This window comes from Molossus molossus, unplaced genomic scaffold (genome assembly GCF_014108415.1).
Source record: "Molossus molossus isolate mMolMol1 unplaced genomic scaffold, mMolMol1.p scaffold_m16_p_16, whole genome shotgun sequence".
Taxonomy (NCBI): Eukaryota; Metazoa; Chordata; class Mammalia; order Chiroptera; family Molossidae; genus Molossus; species Molossus molossus.
This window is the reverse complement of record NW_023425351.1, coordinates 54,497,144-54,524,116: the sequence shown is the minus strand read 5'-3', so window position 1 is coordinate 54,524,116 and position 26,973 is coordinate 54,497,144. Positions and strand designations below refer to the sequence as shown.

The 26,973-nt window shown below is 35.7% G+C and overlaps 1 protein-coding gene across 3 annotated transcripts in view; it reads left to right on the top strand.

Annotated features, from left to right (window-relative positions):
* The window catches only part of CSMD3 (CUB and Sushi multiple domains 3), a 1,073,312-nt gene that overhangs the window by 492,372 nt on the left and 553,967 nt on the right, over positions 1-26,973 (top strand). For all 3 annotated transcript variants that reach the window (XM_036263876.1, XM_036263875.1, XM_036263874.1), the window contains one exon: positions 1,834-1,955. In XM_036263876.1, coding sequence (XP_036119769.1) covers positions 1,834-1,955 — 122 coding nt within the window. The remainder of the gene's footprint in view (positions 1-1,833; positions 1,956-26,973) is intronic.

Genomic DNA, 26,973 nt, shown 5'->3' with positions numbered 1-26,973 from the left:
ACTACTCTAAAAATCAAGACAGATGGCAAAATTGTTGGTGGAGATGTGCGAGCTATCAGTGCAGGGGTGACCATTGTACAAGGGAATTAGAAGAACAATTCAGAGAGATCATTGAACAAAGGGAAATAGGCTATTCAATCAACTTATAATTATGCTATTAAGAGTCAGAAGAAAAAAATAATAGAATCAGAACAGAAGGTATGGAGCATAAGTGTTTTAAACAAATAGGCCATAAGTCAGAGGGTTCAAGGCTGTGTGAGGCAAGGTAGAGAATTTCAAACAAAGATTATCGATACTTTTCATTACCGCTGCAGATTAAGTATGTGGAAACAAGGAAGAGATATTAGATTTAGCAATTAGGTGATCACTGCTAGCACCGAGAATGCAATTTCAGCGCTGGAATGGGAGAAGTCAGACTGAAATACTTTCAAAAGGGAATAGGGGAGAAGAAAGTGGAGTAGTGAGCATGGGTAACTTAAAAGGTTGTAATGTAATGACCTCACTTATATGTGAAATCTAAGGAAGAAAAACGCGTACATTTCCAGAAGTGGTGCTGGGGGTGTTAGGAGAAATGGGGAGATGTTGTTTAAAGGGAATGCATCTCCAGTTATAAGATGAATACCTTCTGGTGATCTAATGTACAGTATGGTGAGTACAGTTAATAATACTGCATTAACATATTGCTATGAACGTAGAGAGAGCTTAAATAGTCTCTCCACACAAACACATACAGAAATAGTAATTATCTGAAGTGATGGTGTTAACTAACTTTATTATTTTGCAATATTATACATGTATCAAATCATCATGTTGTATGCCTTACACTTACACAAAATTACATTGTAATTATAATCAATAAGGCTGGAAAAAAGAGCCAATTTTGAAATAGTCAGAAAGTTTTAAGGCTTTGATAAACCTTTGGTAGCTTAAGATCAGCCAAGGTCAGACTGTTTATACCACAGGAATGGAAAACAAATGAATAAATAAAAGAGCAAATGGAACAGAAGAAAATGTAAGTATTCAAGGCTATCAAGAAGTTAGGCAGTAAATAGGAAAAGACAGATTGGTCATTAAGATTGAAGGAAGAAAATATTATTTTCTCATGTTACAAAATAACATAGTTTCATTGTTTAAAATTTGGCAATCAGACAAAAACAAGAGAAAATTTTAAATTAATCATTAAATCACCACAAGATACAAACTTCAAGTTAAAGGAAAAGGTGGAAGTTCAGACAGACGCAATGTGGTCACAAGCTCTTTTGTTAAGTAGAAGAAAAAAGAAGGGTCAGAGGAAATATTATAACATTTAACGTTTGTGGGACTTAAAATTATTTTATTGTAGCTCTTTGTGCAGTCTGAGTGGTCTGATTCACAGTTATAAAAGCAGAAAGAGTAGTTTTAATATCGATGCCTCAGTTATGCCATGTGTCCTAGGGTGCTTAATAAATATAAATGAAAATACTGCCCTTTAGATTGCTTAATCAATCCAAGCCTTTGCTTCCTTTCTCTTTGTAGATTTTTGCAAACACAATATTGGATAAATATGCCTTCCTCTAATTAAACTAACCTATTTACAGCGAGAGGACATTTTATCATGCCACCCACTTTGTTCATCACTAGTTTTCAATTGTTGCTGAAAATATTGAGCTTGTGAACAGCACTGTATAAAGAACACTCTCATTTTGATAAGTGAACATTACCAAGCTGTAATATATACTTCAATGCGGTTATAATTGTGCAATTTTGCATTTAAAGTCTATTTGCAAGTTACTTCATTGCTATGATTTTGCATATGGTGTATGCTCATCTTTCCAAATGCAATTTCTCTTTCAGTGAAGACGTGTGGCTCTAATCTTCAAGGACCCAGCGGGAGCTTCACGTCCCCCAACTTTCCGTTCCAGTATGACAGCAATGCACAGTGCGTCTGGGTCATCACCGCGGTGAATACAAACAAGGTAAGAAAATCATCTGCGGTAGAAAAGCATAATCATGGAGCCAAAGACAAAGAGATCGTGAGGAGGGAGCAGTAAAGAACATTCATATCTGAAGTTTGAGTTCTGCAGTATTTTCTACTTATCCGTTATATACAACATACACTTATCTGAAAATCTGGGGGGAAAATAAATGTAAAATAATGCGATTCTACTCTCAGTTATTAACACGTAATTGACAACACATTCACATTATAAATGAATATTTTCTGAGACATGTTTTTGAACGTTGTGAGTATATATATATTGTTTTAAGAAGTCATGAATAATGGCTTTTCACTTCATATCTTTCTTGCTTTATAGATTGTTCAGGCATAGTATGTTTGAAACAGAGCTGATTTTCAGTGTTTCTCTACTGCCATGTGTCACACAGCTATTTTTTATTACAAATAGTTGGTTTTGCCCTGCTGGTGTGGCTCAGTGGATGGAGGTTCATCCCATGGACTGAGAGGTCCTGGTTCAATTCCCAGTCAGGGCACATGCTCGGGTTGTAGGCTTGATCCCTTGTAGGGTGCTCTGTCTCTCTCCCTTACTCTCTCTCAAAAAAAAAAAAAAATCAATGAAAACATATTTAAAAAACAGTTGATTTTAGCCCTGGCCTGTTTGCCTCAGTGGTTGGAGCACCGGCCTGCAGACCAGAAAGTCCCAGATTCAGTTCCCCCTAGGGGCACATGCCAAAAAAAATAGTTGATTTTACTGTGCTCTGCACCAATAGAAGATTCATATTATGTCAGATGAAGTGGTTGGGTTCTTTCTTTTTCACTAAAAGTGAGTTATACATCCAGATATGTATGTGCTACAATACTTCAGACAAAATTATAATGCTGAGGGAGTGTAAGGGCCGTTGAAAAAAAAAATTTTCCTCTCCTTCTTTATTCTGCTGCTCCTGGTAAAAAGAGAGAGAGGCGATTGGTTTACCACCCAACCTGTCATCAGTTCAGTTCAACTCAACACATATTTATTTATCGATTACCTTTTCTGTGCAAATTATAGCTTGTTGAGAGAGTAAAAACTCATGAAGTACTTGAAAAATAAACTCAGGCGTATTGAACACTTAGCAGCATGCCAGGTAGAATTTGCAGCACTATTTATGAATTTTTTAATCTTCATAAGCTTCCCGCACGAGGTAGGTTTATTTCTGCATTTAACAGAGAGGCTAAATACCTTGCTTAAGATCCCATAAATAGTAAAGGTCAGAGCTTTGTACTTTATTATAAGATATGCTATTGATGAGGATATATCTCACCCTGAGAGACAAGTATCTTACACTAAGATAAGCATGAAGCGAGTTCATTTTGTAAAGTACTGAGAAACATATTGTATTAATCTTACATGGAGATAGAAATCTTTTTGTATCATGGTAATTACCGATAATTTTCATCAAATGTGGTAATGATTTTCTGTTCTGTAAGATACCTGCTCTGTTAACTTTAATTTATTCTCATTACTGAGTTATTTGAAGTTTCACAAAGGTCATCACATTTCTCCTTGTTTATCATACCTAATCTGCCAAACTTTTATCTCTTCTTTTTCTCCCCCTCAAAAAAATCCAATTTATTTTCTAACAAGGACATAATTACTTTTACCTTTTTTTTTTTTTTTTAATAAAAAAGCTGACTAAGACCCTGGCCAGTTTTGATCAGTTGTTAGAGCATCGGCCCACGGACCAGAGAGTCCTGGGTTTGGTTCCCGCTAGGGGCACATACCTTGGTTGCAGTTTGTCCCCGGCCCCGGATGGGATTGTGCAGGTGGCAACCACTCGATGTGTCTCTCTCATGTCGATGTTTCTCTCTCTCTTCCTCCCTCTCTCCATCCCGCTCTATCTGAAGATAAATGCAAAAGTGTCCTCAGGTGAGGATAAAAAAAAAAAAAAGCTGACTAAAGACATCAATTTTTAATCTGCTGGTTTACCTCTATTTTAACATAATCTATAGAAATTTGTTTTTAAGAATGTTTAACCATGACCTATAATTAGAATTATATTTTACATTGTGTTGTGTCCCAGATCACACACACATGCACATGCACACACAGACATTGTCCCACAAATTAATATTTTCTCTTACAACCAAAGTGTACTTCTCTATTTTTATTCTAATTTATTGTGATCTATTTATTTTAAAATATTGGTCATGCCTCACTAAGTCAATTTCATGAAGAACTAAGTTATAACACAGTATTGAAAAATGCTGGTTAAAGTTTAAAGCTTCCATAGATTGCCATATTAAAAACTCTTTGGAGGCAGTTGCTGGCAAGAACCATGGGCACGCAGGTCTCCTACTTAGTATGAACTCTAATTAACCAACAGGCTTAATTCCTCAATGTCTGTAATTGTTTTCAAAAAGTATTGCTCATATTTTCTTTATGTTTGATAACTTGAAAAGTAATCATGGTGTTCTAAATGTCCAAAACAAATATATGGTAGGTGGAAAAAACTCTGAGATTTGAAACTGGATAGAACTGGTTTAAAATCCAAACAGTCCCTCTTGAATAGCTGTACAAGTTCAGGAAGGGATGGTCCGTGAATCCTCTGCCCAGTTTTTTGTTGTTTTTTTTTAATCTTTTAGATATAATAATACCATATCATAGAGTTGTTTTACCTGATTAGATAAGAACATGTGAAATATCTGATTCAAAGTAGTAACACTGCAAATGATATCAATTATCATTGCCAAATGTTTCCATCTCCTCAAGAGATATGTTTCTTATCTTCGGTTATTTGCTATATTTAACTTATGTATTAATGCAGAAAAATATTACTGTATTCTGTGTCCTTCCATATATGATTATGTGGCTGACTAATATAGAAATAACTATGTCTTATACTAAAATATTAAAAATTAAAGTATAATCATTTTACTGATTAGTTTATAAACATTGCCATTAAGCTTACTAAAAGTAAAATATAATAAATGAGCATTACAGTCTTAAAGTAATACATAATTTTAAGGTTACTTTATTTCTCTTCCACAAGCTTCTGTAAGGGACTATTTCCTTTAATTACATCATTTCATTATTGATTGCAATTAAGGGTTTCTTCATAACAGCAAGTTAAAATATTAGAGTTGATATTTTAAATAACCTGATCATTGAATTAATTGTTCTTTTTGCATTAAGATATGCATTTCACATTAGCTCCACATGTGAAATAAATAATTTTCTATCATGAACATTTTCTTAATTTTTATGAGGATGGTCTTTCTCAGTATTACAGGTGGTCTACTGCATTTGTCTTTAATCTGATGTATGCATACCCTTGAGATACAAAAACAATTCCCAAGGGGTATGGACACCATTTTAAAGTATTCCACTCTCTAACGCTGTCCTGCCAGATGACCCTCTTCTATCTCTTTATTCTCTTTAATCACGCTCCCTTTTGTGACTCTCTTGCACAGTGTCAACAGAAATGTTAATATTTTACTTTATCTGAGTGTAAATGAAACTCTGGAGGTTCAGAGTAAGAAATTCCAGATGTATAGCTCATGAGTAAGAGTCCTTGAGAACAAAGCAAAAAATAGATGGACTGAAATATATTTGAAGGAGACAACATTATTTTAGCTAAACAACACATTTATTAAAAGCCCTTCTCTTTATCTATGCATCTATGTATGTATGCATGTGTCTGTCTATCATCTATCTATATCTATCTATCTATCTATCTATCTATCTATCTATCTATCTATCTATATCATCTATCATCTATCTATCTATCTATCTATCTATCTATCTATCTATCTATCATCTATCTCTCTTCTATCCAACTATACATCTATTTTTAATCCATCTCTCTGAATCTCTGTCTATCATAGACTAGAATTCATGATACATAGAAGTATATAGTATACTAATTTGAATTGAAATACAAAGTTTGACTTTTTTTACAGAAAGAATTTCTGATTTGTCTGATTGGGTTTACAATGTTTTACATTTTTTTTGTTGTCAGAAATATTTTATTTTATTTTTTATTAAAGAATAGTTGACACACAATATATTAGTATGTACAATATACTAATTTGATATTTATATACATTATGATGTGGCCACCATAATCTTGTAACCATCTGTCATTTTATCATGATATTACTGTTTTCTCTATGCTGTATATTATGTCCCACCACAAACTTATTTTATAATTGGAAGTTTGTGTCTTTTATTACCCTTTCACACATCCCTCCATCCACCTTCCCAGATATATTTTAGACTTTAGAAATTCTCAAATTTTAGAAATGTAATCTATATATAGTATGTATTATTGAATACCTTTATTGGGGAAACACACCTTGATCAACACACTTTAATACTTCTGTGTTGATATTTAATAGTTATACTGAGTTGCATAAAATAGAGATTATAAATAGCTTCTTATTAGTTCATGTCTAGTTTTAGCCCATAAAGTGTTCATGTAAGATTAGGTCTTATTGTTAAATATAAGTAAAGAAAAGCTATTTTAAAAAAATAGGTTCTTAAATTTTAGAACTGTGGATAAGAGACCTAATACCCAAAGTCTTCTAATGAAAAACATGAAATATCTGTGTTTTACATTTTTAACTTACAGTGGACATTTTTTAGAAATTAAATAATCGAAGATGTAATATTTTAAAGAAACTATATTTAAGGTATCTGTAAAATTAGAATATAATAGAATTACGTTCTTTACATTTACTCAAAGTTAGAATTAAAAATAATAGATGTCTATTTAAACTTGTAGAAGAAAGTGGTTTTCAAAAATTTTTTGATCTGCGTGTGTGAAATTGGTTGAAGGCTTTCTAGACCAGCACTGTCCAACAGAAATATAATGTGAGACACATATATAACTTTAGATTTTCTAGTATTTATATTTTTTAAAGATGAAATTAATTTTTGTATTATATTTTATTTAATCCCAATATTATAATTTCAACATATATTTAGCATGAAATTGTTAATGCAGTGAATTACCATCTTTTTTAAAATTCTAAATCTTTGAAATCCAAAATGTGTTTAACCACTAAGTGGCATCTCAGTTCAGATGAGCCATACTTCAAGTGCTCTGTAGACACATGTTGCTGGTGGCTCCCATGTTGTACAAGGGAAAGACTGAACTTTGCCATCACTATAGCGGGTTGGACTACTATGCTATAGAGAACATGGGAGGTGATGGCGGTGGCTCATGAGGAGTATAAATGCCCCATCGCAAGGGAATTGCCTCAGTGAAGGTTTTATAGGGGCATTTAGGGACAGAGTAAAGAGGGGATATTCCCATTGGCAGAGGTAACTCCTGGAAACTTGGGGTTCTAAATTCTCAGCTTCGTTCTGAGACATCCAAATGTCTCTGTTTCAGATTGCAGCATCACATTCCTTCTCGTTGAGCCCTGATTTTCACATCAGAGATTGTGAGTCTATAAGTTAATCCTACATTATAATTATACAGCTTGTGTAATTAAGTTATGGGTATAATTTTCAGCCCAATCTGTCCAGTGCTACAAGGTCACCATAGAAGGTTTCTTGTTCGCTGACCATGACTTAGACTGAGATTTAATTTTTTTCTGACTCCAGTAAAGTTATCAATAGTCATCTCCCTCCGTAGTCCTTATCGTTTTGTGTACGATGGTCGCCAAGTGCAGCAACCGCTTGCCTCACCCCCTCAAACCTTGTCTTCAATAAGTGTTTCATTCCGATCACAAGTCATACATTAAATAACTATATGCCATTTTCTGTAAACAAGGAGCTCTTCTACGTCAAGGCCCAAAAATAAGCAAACCACTCTCTAAAACCCCATCTTTGAGAATCTATTTCTTAGGCTCATCTTGATACCAAAGGATATATCACTCAAGGTCTAGTCAGGAAAATATAATCTGCATTAGTTATTTAAAACACACGGAATTAATTTGGAAGATTTTTATGCAGGTGTTGTGATTTGGAAATAACAAAAATTAATGCAGAAGCAATAACCATATAGGCAGAGACCATTTTTAGAGCTGGAAAAGAAAATAGAAAATATGGTATTACAGAATCTAAGAGTTTGTAGTAGGATTTTTGTAAAACTGGAACTAAAATTTCAACTAAGGAGATATCCTATGGTTGGGTAGAGTGTCATCCTGATACATCAGGGCTGTGGGTTTGATCACCGGTCAGGGCATATACAGAAAGCAACCAATGAATGTATAAATAAGGGTAACAACAAATCAATCTCTCTCTCTCTCTCTCTCCTTCTCTCTCTCTCTCTCTCTCTCTCTCTCTCTCTCTCTCCCATCTCTATCTCTATCTCTATCTCTATCTCTATCTCTATCTCTATCTGTATCTCTATCTCTATCTCTATCATCTCTATCTCTCCCTGTCTCTAAAAATCAATAAAAATTGAAGAAGAGAGATCTTCAGAATAATAGTTAATCTATATTGAATGTCTACTATATATTAGGAGTTTTTCTAAACCCTTGTGTATAGTATTTAATTTAAGCTTTACAACAACCCTATATTGTAGGTGCAAATATTATTCTCACTTTTCAGATAAAGAAACAGATACAGGTAGGTAAAGTGACTTGCCTAACACTACACTGTAGTTTTCAGAGCCAATATGCTTAACTAGGTACTATGATTCTTATATTGTTCACTGTTAGTTTGTTTTTCCTACTATCTCGATTCCAAAGTCTCACAGAGCTCCTGTTCTTTCTTCAACCTGGGATTTTAGCTTTTTCGTACTTCTGTGAACTACCACAAATCTTTATATTTATGTGCATGCATATTTTTACTTAACTCAGACAAAATACTTTTTAAAAATTATTTATCACCGAGGAACCCTGAGTCAGGAAGGTGATGATACGGTTATAATTTCTATTGTTGTCTTCTGATCTAGTATGACAAGTGTATTTTGATGTTAGCTCTCCAGTTTTCCCTCTGATGCATTGCAGTATATTCAGCAAATTGATAATATGCATATTTCCTCTCTCCTTATCTGTATTTGAGTATGAAGAATCTCCTCCAATGCATGATATTGTTGGCTACCTTTGATTTCTTAGGTTTTAAAGGCCTTACTTGGGAGAAGTGGTTCTTCAAATATAAACATAAATTAATGATAAAGTCAAATAGGTTTTGTTAAAATTAAATAACTCTTTAGTGTAATATACAGAACTAAGAGGAAAAATTTGTGGGACATAATTCTTTATTAATTGTTGAACAGTCTTCATTCTCACTTAAAGTGGAATGCACTTTTATCCACATTGTATGATTATTAGAAGAATAATGTTGATGTCTCAGGGATGTCAGCAAATCTCACAACTGAGAAAATAAAATCCATTGGGAGGTTAGTAATGAAAGATTAAATTAACTGAGCATAGAAGAATATATTTCAGAGAGAATAAAGACAGGCACATAAGGTCAACTTCAGTTTAGATTTCAACTCTCAGTAGTTTAGCAGAATACTTAAGTGTAAGAAGAAATAAAATTGATTATTGAAAGAATAAGAATTGACTATGTGTGTGTGTGTTTAATGTTGGATAACACCAGCCAAAAGCACAATACTTTTTGTGTACTCCAAGACTCTGAATATATTTTTTTTCTAAATTTGGCTCACATTTGCACCTTATGATTTAAAGAATGTTGTTTACTATAACCTTGGTAAACAACAGTAAACCTCGGTAACCTATGGTCAACTTTGTTGTTTACTATAACTGATATGGTAAATAGGGTCAAGGGGCTAGTGTGATTTTTAAGTGTATATAATTAAGATTCCACTTTGGGTCTTTCTGACCTATTTTAAGTAACTTTATTCCGTATAGAATAATGCATGGACAGAGTTTTGATCTAAGTGTCAAGAGCCTTGAATTCTTGTGTAGATCATGTCAACTCTCTCGTCTTAAGTTTGCTCATATTTAAAGCAGGGTAATCTTCCATGCCTACCCTGGAGTGCAAGTGTTGAAGGATCACACACGTTAATAAGCAGAACAACACTTCATACATTTGAAATTATCTCTCAAATTTAAAGTATTATATTTGCCTTTTATATATGCCACCTTTTATTCCAAAGACTATTTTAGGTGGACGATATTATCAAATGAACTATAATACATGGATTGGGATATGTTGAGTAATTAAGGATGTTCAAACATAAAAATAGTACCTAGCTAATCGTGGGTGCTCAGTTAACATTTGTTGCATAAATAAAAAGCTACTAGATAAGAATAAGCAATGTGTATGGAATTTGTGAGAAATTGTTAGGCATTTTGATCCAGCATAGTCTAAAATTAGTGCACAATAGATAGAAAATATTTTGTTGCCATTTATACTGCTTTATAAATAACTGTTAACTATATTCACATTATATTTGATAATATTTACACCTGTATGTTATTTTCTCTAGAGTGATCATAAAACAGAGTTACTGGCTTTTTCATGTAGTTCTGATAAAATTTTACTGTAGCATTTTATCATATCCTGACACGGATTTGGTTTCTGTTGAAGTGACATGATAGATGGAAGTTTCTCTCCTTACTTTTCCAAGGACAACTCTCTCAAACTTCAATGCAGGTAAATAAGGCCAACCTTTTCTACTAGGGAATTATATCCCTTCGAGGAGGTCCTTTTATTTTTTTGTTTATTTTTTAAAGAAGTAGTGAAGGTCCACTTTATAATATGGTAAAATAATTAAATTGCAAATATTTGATTCATATATTTAATACAACACTTCAGCCCATGGTTTGTATTTACACCCATCAAATACCCACGCAGTGCTCCTCCCCATAAACTCTGCAGGCATCAGAATACACCCTTAATTGAAGTTTTTTTTTTATTATGTATTCTTTTTTTCTTCCTTCACACATCTAAATAGAAGATCCAATTAATTCAGTAACTCATTAATATGTCTCAAAGTTGCATAACTCTCATCCAGGGTTTCATTATTTCTCCTTTGGACTATCAATCAACTTTCAACTAGTGAACTGTCATCTAATTTTACTGCTTACCCTAAGACCAATGACAAATCCAGTGTGACATTTTATACTAAAATTCAATATGTCCTTCCTTGATAAAATATTAACTAGAAAACTCAGTATGTCCTGGAAGAATCCATTGACAATCTGCTCTACTCTTACCTTCTCCAGGCTCCTGCCCAACACTCTACTTCCTACCAGTGCGACACCGGAACCGTCCAGTCTGGGGACTTGCTGCTCCTTTGGGGAATGTATTTCCCCACTCTTTCTGTACCTCTTTAAACTTGTGATCCTAGTTATTCTTGGCCATTCTCTAAGACTCAATTTATGTTTTGTTTTTTTTTTTCCATGGAAGCTTTACCTGTTTTTCCTCTTCGATTGGTTTAGGATCCTACTCTGCATACTAGCTCACTCATTATCATATTATATGGAAATGTTCTGTTTACCCATCCATTTTCCTTAGTTTAAGTTTTAAGGACAGAAACCAGGCTTGAATCTTTGCATCCTTAACATTTAGTACAGTAGCTTTCATGTGGGAGTTTTTTAAATAAATATTAAAAGAACTGATTAAATGTTTTCTGTTGCCATGTAAAAATCTTACTGGTGTATTTGCATATTTATTAGCTTTTCCCTGGACCGGCTCTGTTTCTTACAAAGAAAGAAAATGGGAGAAAGTATGCAAGAGATAAAGTGTTTTTTTGTTGTTGTTGTTGTTTGTTTTGTTTTTATTATTGCTCCTCCTCCCATTACTAACTCTTGGTATCCCTACAACTTTAATTTCAATGTTGTGATTGTTTCTGAATGATATACATAATCAGAGCTGTGCTACATGATATTTACGTGTAAATATTAAGTAATTCATATAGGTGGTGGAAATTAGTATACTTTATAAAGCCAAATAAAATTTTAGGGTACTGGTTTAGGAGAGGAAAATGAGAGACTAGACAAAGAAATCCTTAATTAAAAGTATTGGGATATACAGATTTACAGTTCGGATTAGGCTTGGCTGTCAGTGACAGAAAACCCCATTACAAGAGAGATTTAAACAAGATGTGGTACACGACTCAGGGGCTCTGCCGTGGGAATTCCTCAGACTCGGCTACTCACTACTCCACCGTTCCAGGCAGGGCCCTTTGCCCCGCGTCCAGGATTGGGTCTCAGGTTCCAGCGCGGTGTCTCACGCAGTCCCAACAGCATATTGAGGGGAGAGAGAAAACTGACGAAGGGCAAAGGACAAATGCTAGCTATTTCTTAAGAAAGATTTCTTCAACCTGCTACAAAGCACTTTATTTATTTATTTACTTTCTTATTTATATCAAAACTTAGCAGTATGGTCATACTCAGCTGCAAGGGAAATGGAAAATATAGTTTTTAGTTAGGGTAACTTGTACCAGCTAGAAATCTTACTGCCATGGGAGAAGGGGTCACAGGATGTTTGGGAATGATTTTACAAACCCTATTACACAAATTTAGTCCAACGTTGATGGGTAAATATGGAATATTCCTGTTTAAAAAGTACCTAGTTAGAAGACAGGTATTAGGGAACAACAGTATTAATAATATGAATACTGCATTATTGAAATTATTACTAAGATTAATACATTAAAATGGACATGCATTGAGTGCATGTATCAGGAATTATTCTAACCTCTTTTTTTTTTTAATCCCCACACGTGGACACTCTTGCATTTGTCTCCTGACAGAGTGGGAGGGAGAGAGGGAGAAAGAGAGAGAGAGAAACATCAATGTGAAAGAGACACATCGAGTGGCTGCCACCCACACAGCCCACACCGGGGGCCGGGGACAAACTGCAACTGAGATACGTGCCCCTGGTCTCTCTGGTCCGTGGGCTGACACTCCACTGAGCAAAACCGGCCAGGGCCTAACCTCTTTTTATATATCATCTTCCTTAATCCTCTCATTAAATATATGAAGTAGTTGATATTATTGTGTTCATTTTATACATGCAGAAACAAATTTTGAGAACTTAAGTGACTTGTCTAAATTTGAAGGGTAAGTGGCCACAGTAAAGAATGTGAAAGTTCTTATGGTTGGATGACATTATGATGGTGATGGTTCTATTGCTACTGTAACCAATTGTCATAAACTTTGCTTAAAACAACACATATTTATTACCTTACGGTTCTGTAGGTCACAAGTTCAGTGCAGGTCTCACTGCAATAAAATTAAGGTCTCAGGGGACCTTCTGGGGCTCTAGGAGAGAATGCTTTCTGCTTATTAATGCTGTTGGCGGAATTCAGTTCTTTGTGGTTATGGGATCAAGGTCCTATGTTCTTTCGCTGGCTCTCGTCTGAGGGCCATTCCCAGCCATCTTCAAATCCAGTGAAGGCAGGTCTCGTTCTAGTGTCACATTTCTTTGGCACAGTCTTCTGCCTTTCTTCTCTACCTTTGAGGATACATTGATCATCTCAAAGTCCTTAACCTCACTGCAAGTCCCCTTTAACATGTACAGTGCATATTCACAGGTTCCTTGGATTGGCATGGTCATCTTGGAGAAGCCATTATTCTGTTCACCGCTGGCGGGAAAGAGAAGAGCCCAGGGAACTGGAGAGCAGAGGGCTTTTAAGGGATGGTGTCTGCAAATGGGAAGCTCTGTCCAGCAAAAGAGACACTGAACTCTAATTACTAAGCCATAAAAAATGACAAAGGCAAAGCTTTAAATCTTGACTGTATCCCACTCTGTCTCTTTTTCTTCCCAGAGGGATCCCTTTATCAGTAGACAGATTTAAATAACATTTAATTATTGCAAGATCCTCTACCATTTTTATTTCTGGTCTTCGCTCTCTATCCCTAGCACTGAAAAATCATATTTCTACTTAGGGAGAAAGGAAGTATTTATAGACAGCATTTATGTCCAGAATAGGTCCTCAGCATTTCCTAGTTACTACTTGGGCTGGTCAGCCAACACCCTGCAGTGGCTGAAGAAATGGAGGTTCAAAGGACATTAAATGAATATCCATTAATACAGACAAAGGTAATAGAAGCATCAATGTACATCTTCATTGTTAGTGTAGGGAAGTGTAATGGGGATTTGGTTAAGGCAGTTTTGAGACACTGTATTTTATTCAGGCAGAACATTCCTTTTCTGCTTCCCAAAATCCTCATCTACTCATCATGATGTCTTTAGTGGTGAAAAACACAAGCAAAAAGAGAGAAGGCAGTCAAATACAAAATAGCTAAAGAAGACTTATTTGTGTAAAAGAGATATCATAACATCTTCAAACTAAACCATATACCTGTCAGATCTATTAAGTAAAAGGCTAGCCCTGTTCATCATTAATCTCAAATAAGAGTTATGGAATGAGAAGAGTTCTTTCATAATAATGAGAAAGGAAGAAGTTGCTCTGAGTTAGAGTGTAGAAAAGTGTCTGGCACAAAATACATATTTAACAAATATTTGGTGTGGATAGCTTGTATAAATCTCTACCTATCTGTGTGAGCAAACAGTGCATGTAATTTCATATTATAGAAATCACCTAATTGCATTAATATAATGAATTATAAAATTATATTCTTTAGTGAAACAATTTTCAAATATTTATAACTTACTGTGCAAGACACTGTACTGGCTGTAAAAATACTTAAGCTGAATTTATTCATGACTTATGCATGATTATTTTATAACATTTTAAACACCTCCTAGTATTATTGTACAGTTTTCCAGATTATATATTTTTATTTCTATAATTACAACTCTAAAATTTGTTTTTTTGCTTATAATAATCATTTTTACAACTGATGGCACAAAGAAGTGTAAAAAAATAATGAACTCTCTCTTCTTTGCATAGGATATATATGTCCTTGTATCTGTTTTATAATTGGCAATTTGCACATCTTAATCCCTTCCCCTTTATTATTCATCCCCCAACTCCCTTCCTATCTGACAACCATCAAAATATTCTCTGTACCTATAGGTTTCTGTTTTGTTTGTTCCTTTGTATTTTAGATTCCATATAAAAGTGAAACCATATGACATTTGTCTTTGTCTGACTTATTTCACTTAGCGTTATATCCTCTAGGTTCATGCATATTGTCACAAATGACACAACTTTCTTAATTATCATGGCTGAGTAATATGTTATTCTATATGTGCACTAGCTCTTCTTTATTCATCCATTAAGTTGCTTGCATATCTTGGCTATTGCAAATAATGCTGCAGTGAACATAGGACTCCATATGTCTTTTCAATTAGATAGGTAGATGGATGATACATAGGATATACATAGATAGTTAGATGATAGATAGATGATAGATAGATGACACATAGATAGATGATAGATATAGATAGATAGATAGATAGATAGATAGATAGATAGATAGATAGATAGATAGATAGATATAGTTAGATGGATGGATGAATAGATAGATAGATATAGATAACAATGGCAGGGATTTTATGGCACAGCGAGTAAGGAAGAGAGTGGAAGAAATGGCTGTAAAGCTGTGTAAAGCCCTGACCATGCAGGGTCCTCTGGGATCCATTTAAATAAATGTAATGAGAAGCGAGATACCTGAACAGTCGTCAAATGTCACCTTCTCTCTTCCTGCATCACTGATCACCTCCATCACTTTGCTTTATGTATCTTCATAGCCCTTTGTAACACCTATGATTATTTGAAGACCATATATAACATTATTATTACATGCTATTTGTCTATATTTTATTTATTTCCCCAGTGAAGGGTGGGAGGTTTTCTGTACCAGAATAGTGCCTGGTAAAGAGTTGGCTCTAAATACATATTTATAGAGGAAGTTAGATAAATTCAGAGTATTTTGGGTAGAAGACTTACATGTTCTGATTTGTGTTTCATCATAACATCCAGAACTTGAGATAAGGGGATATTAATTGAAGTGCAATTTACAAAACAAGAAACAACCTAACCACTCACTCCAAAGAATATTTATGAACCAGGAATCTTTCTCCATGGATGGGTATGGCCAACAACGGATTCAGAGGCAAATGGATTGTCTTGTACCCTAACTTCATGAACTCCTACCTAAATGCTTATTTGGGAAGATATTTTTGGAGGTAAACAAAGTCTTCCATAGATATTAAGCGATAAAGATCCAAAACACAAATAAAGTTAAAAACAAAGAATGAATTGAGAAGCTAATATCTTTCATTATTCCTCTTTGTTTTTATAAAAAAAATATTAAGGTTCTGACCAGTTGTTCAGTGGTTAGAGCATCGGCCCAAGGACCAAAGAGTCACAGGTTCAAGGCATGTACCTTGGTTGTGGTTTGATCCCCAGCCCTGGTTAAAATCATGCAGGAGGCAGCCAATCGATGTGTCTCTCTCACATCCATATCTCTCTCTCTCTGTCCCTCTGCCTTTTTCCCTCCCTCTCACTCTATCTGAAAAAAAAAGAAAAGAAAAGAAAAATATTAAGGATAAACTGAGGATGGGAATTAGAACTCACTGCATGATTCATTGTATGTAAAAGTGTATAGTATCTGATTCTCATTACCATAGCAGTGCCTTTAATCATTTTGAACTAATCTCATTTTTTAAAAGAAAGCTTCAAGTTGAAGAATCTTGGTATAAAAATGGATATAGATATAAAGGGAGAGAGAAATAGATATCCTGTGTTAGGCTGACCCATTATTAAGGAGGGAAAAAAAACCCAAAAAGCCCTTCTTATCAAACTCATTTGAATGAGCCTCATTTTTATTTGTTTCCAAAATGTTTGGATATGTGAAACCTAACATATAAATTTGTAATGAGTATCCTCCTAAAACTAATAACATTATCCACAAGCATTTTCTTCAGAACTTTTAAATTGAGTTGGTCAGTTATATGTCTTATGAAATTGAAACCATTCAGTAGCTAAGCATAAATAAATGACAGAAAAGAACCTACAATTTTATACTGCTGTGTTATAGATTTAAAATTGGATGCATTTTTTTTTTATTTTTGTAGTTCCTTCCCTTCAGTGAAACATCTGTAATGCCATATTTAATCTGTCACCGTTACATATCAGCAGTCCCCTTAAGGAGAAGACCACTACACAGACAGAAAAGACAGAGACAAATAAAACAAAGCCGAAAGCTTTTATCATCCCATCAATATCTTTGTCTCCAGACTCCCCTCCCCCACCGTTTCTAATATATGAGCCCTTGTAAGAATTGGAACTATTAACCTGATGCTGGCAGCAAAGTGGATGGACCTAGAGACCTACCCAGGCTGGCACTTTTCACTTTTATATGGTCTCTAGTTGGGAGTCCTGGAATATACCCTCTGTAATAAAATACCATGTATACTACTAGTGTACATTTCTTCTAGGATCTGAGATGTATTATTTCTTTTAAAGTGAGATTGCTTTTAAATGAGGGAATGTTGGATTTTCATGTGTCATATTTAAGCTCTTTATATCTTACATTATTTATCAGTTCCACAAATTTCATGTAAATTTACCTTTGTATATTTGTCTTTACAAAAATAGGCAAATTGAGGTGATTAATAATTAATCAGTTTTTAAATGCTAATTTCCCCTATGCATATGAAATATAAACCACACACAATATGAATTACAAAATCAGGCACATTTTGGGATTATTCTGAAATATGTAATTTTTTTTAACATATGACCTGCACATTCTGCTCTGTCTGAATTAAACTTTATACTCAATAAAATTTTTAAAATAGTCCTGCTAACCATAGTTTTTTTAGTAGGCTTTTGAACAGTGTTTTTATATGTATGAAGAAAGGAAAAGAGAAAAAAAAATGATTACAATCATTTTTTTAGGGGGGGAGGGCAAAGGAATCGTGACTGAGTTCACTCTTCTTCACCCCTACTTCCAAAGCCAGGGACTGAGTTCACTCTTCTTCACCCCTACTTCCAAAGCCAGGGACTGAGTTCACTCTTCTTCACCCCTACTTCCAAAGCCAGGGTTTAAGTTCTTGCCTCTCACCCGGCCCTGCTCCCCTTCAAATTTACACTGTTCCTGCTGCCAAAGTCAGCAAGTGGGAAGCAAATACAACCGGATCAACCCTTTGCTCACAACTCATTGCTTGCTGCTCTTCATTTACAAGATAAAGTTCAAAGTCCTTAACATACTTTGTTTCTACCTCCATCTTTAGTCTTCCTTATCATTTCTTGTCTCAAAGTTTATATTGCAGAAACAAAAAGAAGATTTCTGTCCACTGTGCCATGTCTTGTTCATTCCCCTACAATGATCTTTCCCAGTTCTCATCTTTACATTCCACCCCTCTGTCTGGGGGAATTTATCCTGGAGAGAATCTTTCTTCTTTATTCTCCAAGTGGATCAGTGGTACGTAACCCCATGTGTCCATGTCCCAAAGCACTTAATATAGAGTTCTGTATTGATCTTGTTTATTCTTGTCTCCCCTTGTACTGTGATTATCAAGGTCTCTGGAAAGTATGGGAAGAAGGAAGTGCTTTAATTAGATGTAAAGTTTGGGGTGACAAGGCTGGTACTTAATTAAACTTTGTATATTTTTGTACTTATGCATGTATTATGCATTCTGGATTTCCTCATCTGGTAGCAAGAATGCTTGTTAATATTGACATTCTAAAATGAACATAATGGATAAAAACAACTTCCAGAAAAGAAAAATTTCTAGCAGCAGAGTCTAGGGGGGAAAACATTATGCTCTTTGAATTATAGTAGCATTGCCAAAAAAAGAACTTTATCTTCAAGATTTATATGAACATCTATTTTTAATGATTCACTTAACCTAGCTAATAACTGCCATTTATTGTGGGTCTACTGTATATCAAGTACAGTATATGTTATTTTATAAATTTTGTTCAATTTAATACCTGCTTCAATCTTAAAAAATATGAATTATAAATACCCTTTTATAGATATTAGTGACTCCCCCCAAATGTTAACATTCTATGGCAGTGATGGGCCATAATACCCTGGGCTTTGTTTGTGCACTTAACTACATCATTCTGTCTTACTAATAAGTATAGCATGGTATTGATATTAAACCATCATTAATTTGTTTAGTTGAATATTATCAAGGGTTTATTTGAAATCTGTACTGAATATATTGGTACAAGTACCTAATACCAGGGTCAGGTACTAGAGAAATATTGAGGCATTTCATTAGTTTTCAGATTTGTTTTGAAGCAAAGCAAAACAAAAAAAAAAAACTTTACCATGGAAGATAAAATAGCTTAGGCCAACCCATCCTGCCTGGGTTCTCCCCAAGGAACTGACATACTATTTATTAGTTATTAGATTTCAGAAATAATCTTCCTTTGCCAACACTACTTAACACAAAGGGCATATGCTCAACATGAAAGAATGTAGTTATAAATTATGTTATTATATATCAGATATTAGGCAGACAGAAACGATTTCCTAAACTATAGACTTTACTATACAAACACAAAATACTGTGATATCTAAGCATGCAGATTGTGGCATCAGACAAATCTGAAACAAACTTTAGCCCCACCAATGTTTACCAAATACACCTGCAAATTATTTGCGCAAAGTATTTCTTTACAATGAGAACTGAGGCCTGGCCAGTGTGGCTCAGTGGATTGAGTGTCGTCCCATGGACTGAGAGGTCCCAGTTCGATTCCCAGTCAGGACACCTGCCCGGGTTGTGGGCTCGATCCCCAGTAAGGGGTGTGCAGGAGGCAGCCTGTCAATATTTCTATCTCTCCCTTCTTCTCTCTCTCTAAAAAAAAATCAATAAAGACATATTTTTAAAAATAAAATAAAATGAGAATTGATTAGAACTATTTATCCAGTAGAATTTTTTCAGTTTAAGTATGTAAACCCATACATCAAATGGTTAAATAATGAACAAATGCGTTATTTAGCACAACATACTGTCCAGAGGTGTGCACACCCCAGATATACAGTAGAACATCTGATCTTGGCTCTGGGTGTCTCTATGCACTGGCTTCGTCCTCCAACCACATAACACAACGGCTGCCATAACACCAGGCAGTAATTCAGATACGGTCACTTCCAAAGCAGACTGATTCTTTGTTTTTTTAAAATTTTTTAATTAAATGTATTGGGGTAACACTGGTTAATATCATTTTATAAATTTTGCGTGTACCACTTTATAATACAACATTTGCATAGTCTATTGTGTGCTCACCACCCCAAAGCCTAGTCTCTTTCGTCACTATGTATTGGACCCACTATACTTTCTTCCTTTCTGGTAACCACGATTCTGTTGTCTATATCTATGAGTTTGGATGTTTTTGTTTGTTTGTTGTTGTTGCTTTGTTTTTTTTTGTTTGTTTGTTTTGTTTTGTTTTTTATCCTCAGCCGAGGATATTTTTCCATTTTTTGTTCAGGTAGAGTGGGAGGGAGAGAGAGGAACAGGGAGAGAGAGAGAAACATCGATGTGAAAGGAACACATCGAGTGGCTGCCACCCGCACAACCGACCAGGGCCAGGGCCAAACTGCAACCGAGGTACGTGCCCTTAGCGGGAACCGAACCCGGGTCTCTCAGGACCGCAGGCCGACGCTCTAACCACTGAGCCAAACCGGCCAGGGCTGTTGCTTTGTTTTTTATCTCACATATGAGTAAAATCATACAGTTCTTGGCCTTTTCCATCTGATTTTTTTCTACTTAGCATTTAATTTGAGCACCAAGAAATCCTTCCCCAAAAGCCTTCCAGTGGATTGCTTCTCACTTTCCAGTGCTCGGAATTAGGTCTCGTGCTGATATCTGACCTTATCCTGACAAACCGAAACGAGACAGCTAAGATTGGAACAGGCTGGTGAGGAACCCCCCATGGAACTTGGGATGGGGTCAGCAATCCATAAAGCGTGAGGATGTAGAATAAGATACATTATTGAACAAAATCAATGTTCTGCTAAGAAGAGAAAGATCTGGGGTAAACAAGGAAGAGGGCTGTTGAGAAGGCAATCGATTGTTTCTGCCCCAGTCCTCCTCTTTGATGGTCAGATTTCCATTTAGATACATCTTCTTCGTCTGCATCCACTTTGTAAAAAGCCTACATGAATCATGTTCTCTATGTACATTAGTGGAGAAAACCCCAAATCTCAGCCTGTTACTAGATACATTGAGTCTAGAATCTCCAAGTGTTGTACTGTTTTCTGCGTTATTTCTAAAGTAGTTCCTCACTGTCCAGAGACCTATGGACAAAAGACAGGTTTGTTTTTTATTTATTTATTATTTTTTTATCTTCACTGGAGGACATTTTTGCATTTATCTACAGATAGAGACGGAGGGAGAGAGAGAAGAAGAGAGAGAGAAACATCGATGTGAGAAAGACACATCGACTGGTTGCCACCCACACAACCCCAACTGGGGTTAGAGACAAACTGTAACCGAGGTACGTGCCCTTGGGAAACCGAACCCAGGTCTCTCTGGTCCATGGGCTGACACTCTAACTGCTGAGCCAAACCGGCCAGGGCCAAAAGACAGGTTATTATCACATCCCATACATAATGATAGAAATCAAAGGGGATAACCATCATAAAAATTCCCATTCAGAAGAAAAAAGCGTTAAAATTACAGTGATTCATAGAACAATACCCTACTAGACAAGGTTGGTGAAGAAAGACTTTCTTCTCTGCAAGCAGAATTAGTTCCTTGGTTAGCCTGGCATGTAGCAGAACTTACTGCAGCTCTCTAGGACCTTACTTTGTTATCACAGGACATGCTTCTGGTTCTGACTTCTGGGGAGATTTTCTTTCTGGTGAACAACGCTGCTCTAGGACGTTGGTATCGTAACCACGACTGCGCCTGAAACTGGATGTTTCTGCTGCTTTTGCTACCCTCTGCCAGAATCCGTAGCTGCTGAAGCTTAGGTCACATGTCTGTACTCTGGGTATAGCATCTGCTCTTATTGGGAAGTATGATCCCAATTCCTCAAATGCAAGGAGAATATTTAGGTGCTACGTGGCCACGCTAATGTACAAATACGCACTACATATAATTTTAGGGTTGAAATAAAGCAATGCATGTGGAATAATGAGCCTAGCTACACATTATAAAGATTTTCTAATTTTAAAATGTCATGGGTAACAGATATGAAGTTTACAATTAAGGGGGAAGTCCACATGACTTCATAAAGGATAATGATGTAGAATCCTGGCTTTAAATCCTCGAATAACGCTGAGATTTCAAATGATGAGGCATAGGCTTTATAACAGTTTTATTAAAATACCGTAAAAAAACCATGTATTGAGTCTTATGGGAATTGGATCTATTAAGCATTTAATGTTTGATGTTATTTACAGATTTCAGACTTTTGTAAAGCCAATGTTAAAATCCATGAGACTATTCTTAACGGACTACCTTAGTAGCTTCAAAGTTTTAAATAACCCTCATCAGCAGCACTGTATAAGCAATTTGAAATTACCACTCTACAGATGGAAACCAAAAGAAGAGCTAATTGGTTTTAAAACATCAAGACAATTATAAGTTATTTCTATGTTTTAGGGGCATATTTTATTATCACAGCATTTTTTTTTAGGAGTCCTATGAGCTAAATGCAGTTTTATCTTTCCACTCACAAGTGATTAGGAACAAATAAGGCAAAATATATGGCATTTCTTTCTCTACTAATAAACGTTATGTTATTCCTGTTTCCCTACTGAATATTTCAGCCCTAATACCAACTAAACATGTAAAGAAAACATTCATATTACACTGATGATCATTTGTTGATTTTTTTTTTATCATTTCTATTGTATTTCCATATTATGCAAAGGTAAAGGGGTGGAAAATGGCTATTTGGTTAACTCCGTATTACAGCAGAATCTATAAAAAGAAAATTTACATCATACTTTTGATGTTACTTATTATGTTCTTACACAAATTAAAGTGTTTTTTTTTATATTTCCAAGTTACCTTTATACATTTTACTAAATATTTTTTCTCTATTAGATGTATCTCAATGAACAATTTTTGAGTTTTATTATAATGCTTTATATATATTAATGTGTCCATTTAAGGCAAAGATAGTTTTTGTTTCTTTTTAATGCATAGATTTTACTTTTAAAGTACTATTCCAATAGTAATGTTTAAATTAAGCCTCAGGGAATCAAATTAAAATGAATGTGTTCTGCAAATTACAGTAGCCTAGCTTGTCAGTGATAGGGTGGAATTGAAACTGTTCAAGAATTTTAAAGGTCTAAAATTTTAGTGACAGCTCAGTGGTTAAATGCTTATTTGAAAGTATATGAATTAGTGATTAATCCATCACTTAATTTAGAGTGAATAGAGTTCTCATTGTGCATATATGCATGCATGAATCTCAGATTCAATTCAGGCAAAATAAAATCTACCATTAAATGAGTGTCTAAATTCTTTAGGACATGGTTATACAATAATGACTATCAAGAGTTTTGCATAGAATTAGCAATCATTGTGTCATTTATTAGATATATACTTTGTATCTACTAATCTTTAGGCTTTCAAACCCATTTTAGAGGACATTCCTTATTTTAAAATGCAGGGCACTCATTGATCTATTATGGACAAATTAGGAGAGACAGAAAATATGTTAGAAGTGACCAGGGGCTGGGCATAAGGGGAAATGGGTGGTTATTGCTTCATACGACAGGATCTTTGTTTGGTGCAGTGAAAAACCACTGGAAACAGACCGTGGTGGTATTTGCACAACATTGTAAATGTAACTAATGCCACTAAATTGTACACTTAAAAGGGTTGAAATTGCAAGTTTACTTTAACATATATTTACCACACTAAAAGTAGTAAACAAAAATAGAGAACACACATTTATGTATTAGACATAGAAATAAGACAGAAGTGCAGACCCGACAGAGGCTACATGACAGTGAATAACTATATGACAATATATATGAAAACTTTTTCAGCATTGAAATGTTTCTAGAAAAAAGTAACTGAAATTGACTCAAGAAAAAAATAGGTAAAATGTGAGGCCTACAACTATAAAATAAACAAGCAGTAAAATGTCAACTACAGATCTCCAAAAGGAGGCTCAGATGTTTTTTATAGGATAGTTTTACTTAACTTTCAAAAACAGATTATTTTCAAACTTTTGGAACCTCTTCCATAATAGGGAAGAAAGTGTATAGTTGTCAACTTATTTTGTTATATCAGTAAATTTTGATACTAAGCCATAAAGGAAAATCAGACATAAACTTCCTGGTTTTTGTAAAATATATCTCCCTTAAGAATATTCTTAATGGACTTCCGGTCAAGATGGCAGCGTAGGTAAACGCGGTATCGCGTCCTCCCACAACCACATCAAAGTTACAACTAAACTACAGAACAACCATCATTCAAAACCGCCTGAAATCAAGTTGAATGGAAGTCGTACAGCTACGGAATTAAAAAAAAAAAAAGCAGCTACATCCAGACCGGTAGGACAGGCGGCGGCGCGAGGGTGGGCGGCCGCGGGGCTGCGCGACGGGCTGGTCCCACACCCACGTGTGGCGGATAAAAATCAGGAGGCTCCCGCGGCTGGGAAGGTACTTCCTGAGGACTGAGGGGTCCCCGTCCCACACCAGGTGCCCCGTTCAGGGTTCCAGTGACAGGAAGAGAAATCCCCATAACTTCTGGCTGGAAAAACCAGCAGAAACTGAGGCTCAGGGAAGCTGACCTGGCTGGAGCCCCAGGCAGCTCCCTAAAGGGCCCGCGCACGGACTTATCGGACTCTCTCCCTCTAAGCTCGGAGGGGAGGCAGCTCGAGGGGCGCCAGAGACACACAGGGAAGAACTGAGCTGTTTGGCACTGGAGTGAGGGCTGGAGAAGGGGCTTCCTCGGGGACAAACGTGCTGTCAGAGGCCTTTGTTCCTTTGCTGAGTCCTTCCCTGGGGCGGCAGACAGTCGCCATATCTGGGACTCCAGCAACCTGGCTCACACTGGTAGCCCCGCCCTGGTGACTCCCTGAGGCCCTGCCCCGCCCCACCCAACTTTCAAGCCCACCCAAGCTGTTGCCACTTGCTTAACCATAGGATTGGCCTGTCTTGGATCCTGCTTCAGGTTTTTCCTAAATTCTTTCAAATGAGCAGCATCTGGTCTCAGCGAGCCCCATACCTCTCATTAAGTAATACACCGAAACAAACACAGGGAGGCAGCCAAAATGAGGATACAAAGAAACAGGTCTCAAATGAAAGAACAGAACAAAACCCCAATAAAAGAACTAAGCGAAAGGGAGATAAGCAACCTAACAGATACTGAGTTCAAAATACTGCTTATAAGGATGCTCAGTGAACTTAGTGAGAACCTCAGTGAACTTAGGGAGGGCCTCAAGAGCATAAAAAAGGGCCAGTTAGAAATCATGGATACAGCCCTGGCCGGTTTGGCGCAATGGTTAGAGCGTCGGCCTGCGGTCTGGAGAAATCATGGATACACAGTTAGAATTGAAGGAGGCATTAACTGAAATAAAGAATAATTTACACAGCTTCAATAATAGAGTATGTAAATCCAAGAAGCAAACCATCGATTTGGAATATAAGGAAGCAAAAATTCCCCAATCAGAACAGCAAAAAGAAAAAAGAATCCAAAAGAATGAGGATAGTGTAAGGAGCCTCTGGGACAACTTCAAGCATGCCAACATTCGCATCTTGGGGGTGCCAGAAGGAGAAGAGCGAGAACAAGAAATTGAAAGCCTGTTTGAAACAATAATGGCAGAAAACTTTCCTAACTTGGTGAAGGAAACAGACATACCAGTCCAGGAAGCACAGAGAGTCCCAAACAAGATGAACCCCAAGAGGCCCACACCAAGACACATCATCATCAAAATGCAAAAGGTTCAAGACAAAGAGAGAATCTTAAAAGCAGCAAGAGAAAGGCAGCTAGTTACCTACAAGGTAGTACCCATTAGGCTGTCAGCTGATTTCTCAAAGGAAACTTTGCAGGCCAGAAGGGAGTGGCAAGAAATATTCAGAGTGATGAAAACCAAGAACCTACAACCAAGATTACTCTATCCTGCAAAGCTGTCATTTAGAATCAATGGACATATAAAAACTTTCCCAGACAAGAAAAAGTTAAAGGAGTTCATCACTACCAAACCGTTATTATATGAAATGATGAAGGGTCTTTTTGAAGAAAAAGATAAAATGTATGAACAAACAAAATGGCAATGAGTACATATCTATCAACAATGGAATCTACAAACAAAATGAACAGGAAGAACAGAAACATTCTCATAGATACAGAGAACATTTTGTTGGTTGCCAGTTGGGAAGGGGGTTGGTGGAATGGGTGAAAAAGGTGAAGGGATTAAGAAGCACAAATTCATTGCTAGACTGACAAACCTCAAAGAGAAAGGGTTTGGGGGGGTGGGAAGAAATAAACCAAAGAACTTATATGCATAACCAATGGACACAGACAATAGTGTGGGAAAAGGTGGGAGGGAGGCGGGAGTGGGGAGGAGGGGGTCAATGGGGGAAAAATGTGGAACATCTGTAACACATTTTACATCCAACAATAAAGATTAAAAAAAAAAAAAAAAAAGAATATTCTTAATGGTAAAATAGTATATGTATTCCTTTTTAAATAAGGTATAATTTAATCAGATTAACTATCACCTATTCCAGTAAGAGGTATACAAGAGACCCAAGGCAGTTAAAAAATAAATAAATAAAGTTTAAAAGTAAGAATTTAAAATGTATTCATGAAGTGTAAATGGCAAATACATAAAAAGGCATGCAACTAACTGACTAACAATGGAGATGCAGAAAAGGTCACTTTTATACACTCTAAAGTAGTAGAAATAATAAAATCTAATGTACGCATGTTATGAGCATTTAAATTAATAAAATAGTCTGGCCAGTGTGGCTCAGTGGTTGTGTGTCAACCCATGCACTAAGAGGTCACTGGTTTAATTCCCAGTCAGGACACATGCCCAGGTTGTGGCCCGAACCCCAGTGGGGGGCATGCAGGAAGCAGCCAGTGGATGTACTCTCTCATCGATGTTTCTCTCTCTCTCTCCTTCTCACTTCCTCTCTTTCTAAAAATCAATAAAGAAAAAAAATAAAAATAAAAAATAAAATAAATTAATAAAATCATTTTGGAAAATCACAATTTTATAAAATTGAATTTTTGCTTTATTATCTAGAATTTTTATTTATTTTCTAGCAATATTGTTAAT